Source organism: Glycine max, chromosome 13, assembly GCF_000004515.6.
Source record: "Glycine max cultivar Williams 82 chromosome 13, Glycine_max_v4.0, whole genome shotgun sequence".
NCBI classification, from domain to species: Eukaryota; Viridiplantae; Streptophyta; class Magnoliopsida; order Fabales; family Fabaceae; genus Glycine; species Glycine max.
The window spans coordinates 4,892,838-4,899,984 of NC_038249.2; the positions used below are offsets into that span (position 1 = coordinate 4,892,838).

Here is a 7,147-nt window from a genome sequence, read left to right on the forward strand (position 1 = left end):
AATATATATAATATATATAAAGAATTTAATGGTTATGCACTAATAGAGTAAAATGATTTTACACCGTCAATCAATTAGAAATCACAATTATTATGACTTTTAAGTTAGTTATTCTAAAAGTCAATAGATTTAACATACATATAAGTTTGTGATTAGATGACGATATAAAATTATTTTACATTATTTTCTCTTATAAAACTTACATTGTAAAAAAACATGAAAAGAAAATAAAAGAAAAAAATATTATAATTGGACGACAATGTAAAATTATTTTTTTTGGGTGCATAACTTATTTTCCATATATAAAAAGTATGATAAATGTTGACCAATGCCCTTAGGGCATTGATTAAGAAACTAAAAGGAGAAATTATTTATTTGTAGGAGCAAAATTACATTACCTATAATTTTTTTTATGCTCTCCTATGATCTTTACTATCTTTACAATAAATGTTTTCTCTTTTTAGTTCCTCAACCAATTCCCAAAAGGTGTAAACTATAAAAAAATGAAAAAAACAAAAAACAATAAAAGATAAAGAAAAAAACATTAAAAAAAAAAGAAGAAAATGTAAAAAAAAAAAAAAGACAAAACATTAAAAATTGTAAGAGAAGAAAAAAATTTGTAAAAAGAAAAAGTTTAAAACTAAAAAGGAAGAAATAGAAATATATAAGAAAAAAGTTAAAGTTTCTAAAATGCTGACACATGGAGCCATCAAATGTTCACATGTGGAAGATTTACTTTTTATAATAGTAATAAATAGATTATTATTAGACTTTAAGAAAAATTATTAGAAATAGATTGTGTAATTTTTGAACTTTTTGAAAACAAAAATTTCAAACTTTATGTTTTCATACGTTCATAATAAATATATCTAAATGTTTGTCATAGAATGCATGCGTCAATACACTAGTTTATGAAAAATTATACTTAAATGATATTATGTATACCTTTGAAGATTAAAATAGATGTTTTGTTATTGAATAACAAAATCATAGAGAGAGAAAGTTAATCAAATATGATAAAGTTAAATTACTAAATCAAAAGCATAAATTGGCCAACCAAGAAAGAACGATATTCTCGTCATGCCTAGGTTTTTCCTTTCCCATCTTTACTCTCCACCATTAAAATCCATAAACTAAAAAAAGGACAAATTGAACGTTCATAGTCTTCTGCCAATGTCTGACATTAAAAATGTTCTTTGGAAATCCTATCATTTTCCTTCAAACATCTTTTATTAGAAAGAAAGTTAAGATCAAACATCAAATGCCTAATAATTTTAGAATTTTGGTTGGAGAACAAGCAAACAAGGATACCAAATTCTCATACAATTTGATTCAAAATGCCAAGCAAACTAAGGAATGCAATTGGGGCAGTGAAGGACCAAACAAGCATTAGTCTTGCCAAGGTAACCAATGCAGCCAATCTTGAAGTCACCATCCTTAAAGCCACAAACCATGACAAAAATCCAATTGAAGAGCGTCATGTGAATGAAATTTTGAACATAGTCTCCTCTAACAAAGTATATGCAGCTGCTTGTGCTCATTACATAGGAAAACGCATTGGTAAGACCCGCAATTGGGTTGTTGCTCTCAAATGTCTCATGATTGTCCTTAGAATATTTCAAGATGGTGATCCATATTTTCCTAGGGAAGTATTCCATGCAATGAAAAGAGGTGCAAAAATTCTCAACCTTTCAAATTTCAAGGATAACTCTAATTCTAGCTCTTGGGATTATACTGCATTCATTAGAACATTTGCTTTATACCTCGATGAACGCTTAGATTGCTTCCTAACGGGAAAGCTCCAACGCCGGTTCACATATCACAACCAATTTCATGAGAGGAACCAAAAGAACAAGTTATCCAATGAGCCAGGTATCAAAGACATGAAACCTACAATGGTGCTTGACAGAATTTCACATTGGCAAAGGTTGTTGGATAGAGCTATTGGATCAAGGCCTACAGGATTAGCTAGGACCAACCGTTTGGTTCAAATTTCTCTTTATGCTATTGTGCGAGAAAGCTTTGATCTGTATAGGGATATCTCCGATGGGCTTGCTGTTGTCTTAGATAGCTTCTTCAATTTGCCATTTTTAGCAAGCGCTGCAACATTCAATGCTTGTGTTAAATCCTACAAGCAATTTGATGAATTATCTACTTTTTATTCGTTTTGTGCAAGCATTGGGGTTGGGAGATCGTATGACTACCCAAGAGTGGCAAAAGTTTCTGAGGAGCTTATGGAAACATTACAAGACTTCTTAAATGACCAAGCTTCTTTCCCGACAAATAATAGCTCAAAACACTTCCTTTTTCCTCCCCCAAAGGACCATACAGGTCCAAGTTCATCACAAGACGAAGCTAGTGAAAGATATGGGACACTTGAAAGGTTTTTTGAAATAGGGTCTGAATCAGGGTCACAATGTACATCATTGGAAGATCTCATGAGTGCTACTGATGCTGCTATGAGTCCTAGGAGATCGCTTGAGCAAGACATGTATTCAGAGCAATCAGACCAAGATGAGAAAGAATCGCTATATGATGATTATGCTATTGCAAATGGTCCTGATTCTACAAAATCATTTTCAATTGATCAAACATCGAGGTCAAGCTTGGATGTGGTAAGTTTTAATGAATTGCAGTTGGAAGTGCAACAAAATGAAAAAAAATTGTGGGAGCAGCAAAATATAAATGCAAGTTCCCATAATAGCTCCAAAGATTGTTGGGAATTAGTTTTGGCAAAGACAGTAACTGCACCCATTGAAACATCACCCAAATTGGCAAATGGATTTCATCCATCTGTCACCTTATTTGATCAAGCTTCAGTTCCTCAAGACAAGTACAACCCATTCCTTGATGACACAACAATTGTTGCTCCCCCTGTAACCACTAGTGATAATTTTATTGATGTTTTTGATTTTGATGTGGCACCAACATTTAAGGCAACAACACAAACCTTTTATGCTCAGGATCTTGTTGTAACAACCTTCTCAGATCAAAGTTCCAATTCCATAGCAAATCCAGATGTAATTTTTGGTGACATGTATCCAAATGAGACAACAAATGAGGCAACTTTCAGAGCTCAAGGTTCTTCTGCAAAGAACAATATGATAGTGCCATTAAATTCTAATACTAAAACTTCAGATAACATGATTACAACACCAAGTTTCCAGTCGCAATGTTCTTTTAAGAATGCTTCACTTCCAACATTCCAAATGCACAAGTCAAATCTTGATGCCATAATGGAAGCACCAACTCTTATTTCTCCTCAGAATCCTAATTTGAGTATTCTTCCCATACATTTCCAAGCACACAATTTGTATGCTTCAACAATACCACCAACATTTAGTGCAAAGGATTGTAATGAGACAACATTGGCAGCTTCCATAGAGGATGATCCTTTTGGACCATGGCCTAGTACAAATACCAACGAACAAACTTTAAATAATGTATCAATGCAAGAGGATACTTTGTCGCGACAACAACAACTATGGTTAGAGCAACAACAAAAGATCATATCAAAGCATTTGACTTGAGTTTTCAAATAAAAATGATTGAACATTGAAATTTTGTAAGAATATGTAAGTTAATTACTCGCTCTTTTTATCTACTTTTCCCCCTTCCTTTCTCTAACTTCTTGTGTCCTTTCTTTGTCACCTTTTCCTTTTATAAATTCTTCCTATGCACAATAAAATCTATAGTGTCCCTACAAACAAACTAATTTATGAACAAACAAAATTCTTTCAATATGATATTATATTTTTAATTAAACTGTTCTATAAACTTGAACCATTATTTAGAATAAAGTTAACTAATTAATGATTAGTGAAGACCCAAATAGGTTCTTGGCTTGAACACAATAGGATACACTTATGCATATTCAATATTCATCAACAAATCATTCAGAAAAATTGGCAATAAGTCAGCTTTGTTCGTCAACATTATTTTTCAATCAACTTTCATATGCACAATGCCCATTATAAATTCAATAACATATGAAAAATAGACTGTATATTAAACTGCGGATTAATTTTCATCAACATTATATATCCATATTGTTTAATAAATATTAGATTGCACATTAAACTGATCTATTTTAATTTTATAACATGTTATAAAAATCTGTTTTTATAGGTTCTGTTAAATTAAATAAACATAATTTATATATTTATGTTCTATAATTAAAAACAATTTTTTTACGTAAGATTATATATATAAAAAAAATAGGTATTCTATTTCATAATAAATATACATAAGGTTTCATTTAAGATAAAATAAAATAAAATTGTTTTGTATATTTTTAAAATAAATATTTAGGTAAAACATATAGTATAGTTTTGTTTTTATAAATAATCTATATACATCTTCTATATACTATATGTAAAGGAGACTTGGAGTTTTTTTAGCCATTAGATCAAGATTTTAATTTAATAATAACCCTTGATTTGATTTAATCATAGTTAGTTGTTGATCGAAAGTTACAATTAACATTGTCGTTGATCAAAAGTTACACTTAACAATAATCGTTGATTTAACTTCATTAGATTTAACATTAATGAAAGCTTAAAATATTTTAAAATAATTTATAATTAAATAACATATATTAAAATTTGTTTCATGAACAGTAATTATTAAAAATAAGGATTTATAATTAAAAATGTGGAAGCAAAGCTTTCCAAGTTTATTTTGATGATGCCAAAGACTCATTTCAAGAATCAAGAGTCAAGCAAGTATCAAGAATCAAAGAGTCGTTCAACCAAGAATCAAGATTAAAGTGAAGATTCAAGAGAATACTTAAGATGTACAAGAATTTCAAGAAAAGCATCAAGATAAGTATAAAAAGATTTTTTCAAAAAAAAATTGAATAGCACAATTTTGTTCAAGAGAATTTTTCAAAGAAAAATCTTTTACCAAGAGTTTTACTCTCTGGTAATCGATTACCAGAAGGCAGTAATCGATTACCAGTAGCCAACATTCTTTTCAAATTGTTTTACAAAGCAGTAATCGATTAACATGAGCATGTAACCGATTACCAATGTTTTAAAACGTTAGATTTCAAATTTCAAGAGTCACAACTTGTGATAAAACAGTTTCAAACTTGTGTAATCAATTACACAATACTTGTAATCGATTATCAGTGACTGATTTTGAAAAATAAATTACCAAAAGTCACAATTCTTAAAGTGACTTATTTCTGAAGATTTTTTCAAAAGTCACAACCTTTAAGTGACTAGTTTTCAAAAGAGTCACAACTTTTAAAAAGTGACTAGTTTTGAAGAAATTGCCAAGAGTTACAACTTTTAACTTGTTTTTTCAAGAGCCATCAAATGGCTATAAATATGTGACCATGGCACAAATTTTATAGTGATAATTCATATTTCTTTCATTCATTCAAAGCATTCTTCTAAGAGTTTTTGTTCAATACTTTCTTTCTTCAAGAAAAGTTCATTGGCCAAAAACTTGTGCTATTCTTTTTCTTCATTCTCTCTTCCTCTTGCCAAAAGATTTCAAAGGACTAACCGCCTGAGAATTTTTTTGATTCTTCCTCTTCCTTTTAAACAAAAGATTTCAAAGGACTAACCGCCTGAGATATCTTTTGTTTCCCCTTACAAAGATTCAAGGGACTAACCGCCTAAGAATTCTTTGTCTTAACACATTGGAGGGTACATCCTTTGTGGTACAAGTAGAGCATACATCTACTAGGATTGTAATACTGAGAACAAGAGAGGATGCATCTCTTGTGGATCAGTTCAAGTGGAGGGTACATCCACTTGGTTGTTCAAAGAGAACAAGGGAGGGTACATCCCTTGTGAATCTTTGCTTGTAAAGGATTTTACAAGGTTATTGGAAATCTCAAGAACTGGTGGTTGCTTGGGGACTGGACGTAGGCACGGGTTGTGGCTGAATCAGTATAAATCTTGTGTTTGTCTTCTTCTTCCCTACACTATTTACTTTTTCGTTGTGTACTTTTTATTTCCGCTTTACTTTTGTCTAAGTTATTGTTTTTGTTCTTTACTTTCTCATAACTTAGTAGTAAAACCTAATTGAATCTAGTAACATTAAGAAGGATAAACTTTTAATTAGTCAAGACACGTTCATAATTAATTCAACCCCCCTTCTTAATTATTCTGAGGCCACTTGATCCAACAAAAATATATTTTATAAATATATAATTAAATTTAAACTAATTTATAATTAAAGCTACATATTTTAAAATAATTTTCACAAGTCACACATGTAACACCTTTTACCCCCAAAAGCTTATTTAATTACTAATGCGAAAAATAAGTAAAGTAAAAACACACGCAAAAATATCAACTTATTAAAACTTTTTCGACTAAATGTTCACATCTTAAATCTCTTCAACATCTGTGCATTGACATAAGTAAAGATAAACATAAGGTTTTCACTCCAAAGGCCATACAAGATTAAAGTAAAGTAATTTACAAAAATTCATAAAGAAATTCTATAAATGTATAACCCTACCCGGATGTCACACTATTAGAGCAAAAGTCCCAAACTTAAAATATATCTAAACACTTGAAGCTAAGCCTCTCTCATAGCATCATATTCGCTACTCTGATGATCCTTACCTCTGGGTGGCAATCGGCCCAAACACATACAACACAAATAGATAGGGAGTGAAATACATCTCACAATATGTTAAAAACATTAAGAAAGTCATAGAGAGATAAGATACATTTATAAACAGTTATGTTCACAAACACGCCTCATCCAAATCAAACATTCCATACACAGTAATGTGTGGATAAATTTTGTGAATTGCATTTTGGGTGTTCAACTTTCTTGACTTCACAAAGAATCTTTTTTCACATTTTGTGCACTCCATGCTGGGTCTCCAACTTGCTTGGTGGTGTTTCAATAACGTGTGAGTAAAATTTGTTAAATGTCATGCTAGGTCTCTGACTTGCTTGACTTCACAAAGTTTCCACAAAACTAAAAATTTCTCTAAAAGGTAAAAATACTCAAACAAATGATCACTCAATTATCCTTTTTCTTCGCAAAAATTACACATTACTCAAGATCACTTCAATGTCCAATGCCTTAAGCAATTCTCTTTATTTTTCTTATAATTCAACGTCGTTTCAAGGTCGAACACCTTAATGAATCTTTAACAAATCTTTCAAAAAAA

At 30.6% G+C, this 7,147-nt stretch overlaps 1 protein-coding gene across 1 annotated transcript; it reads left to right on the plus strand.

Annotated features, from left to right (window-relative positions):
• The first annotated feature begins 1,337 nt into the window (after nucleotides 1–1,337).
• LOC100796749 (clathrin coat assembly protein AP180) lies at nucleotides 1,338–3,530 on the plus strand. Its single transcript, XM_003541221.1, has one exon. It carries the CDS (start codon nucleotides 1,338–1,340, stop codon nucleotides 3,528–3,530), a length of 2,193 nt encoding a protein of 730 aa, XP_003541269.1.
• Nucleotides 3,531–7,147: the final 3,617 nt, after the last annotated feature.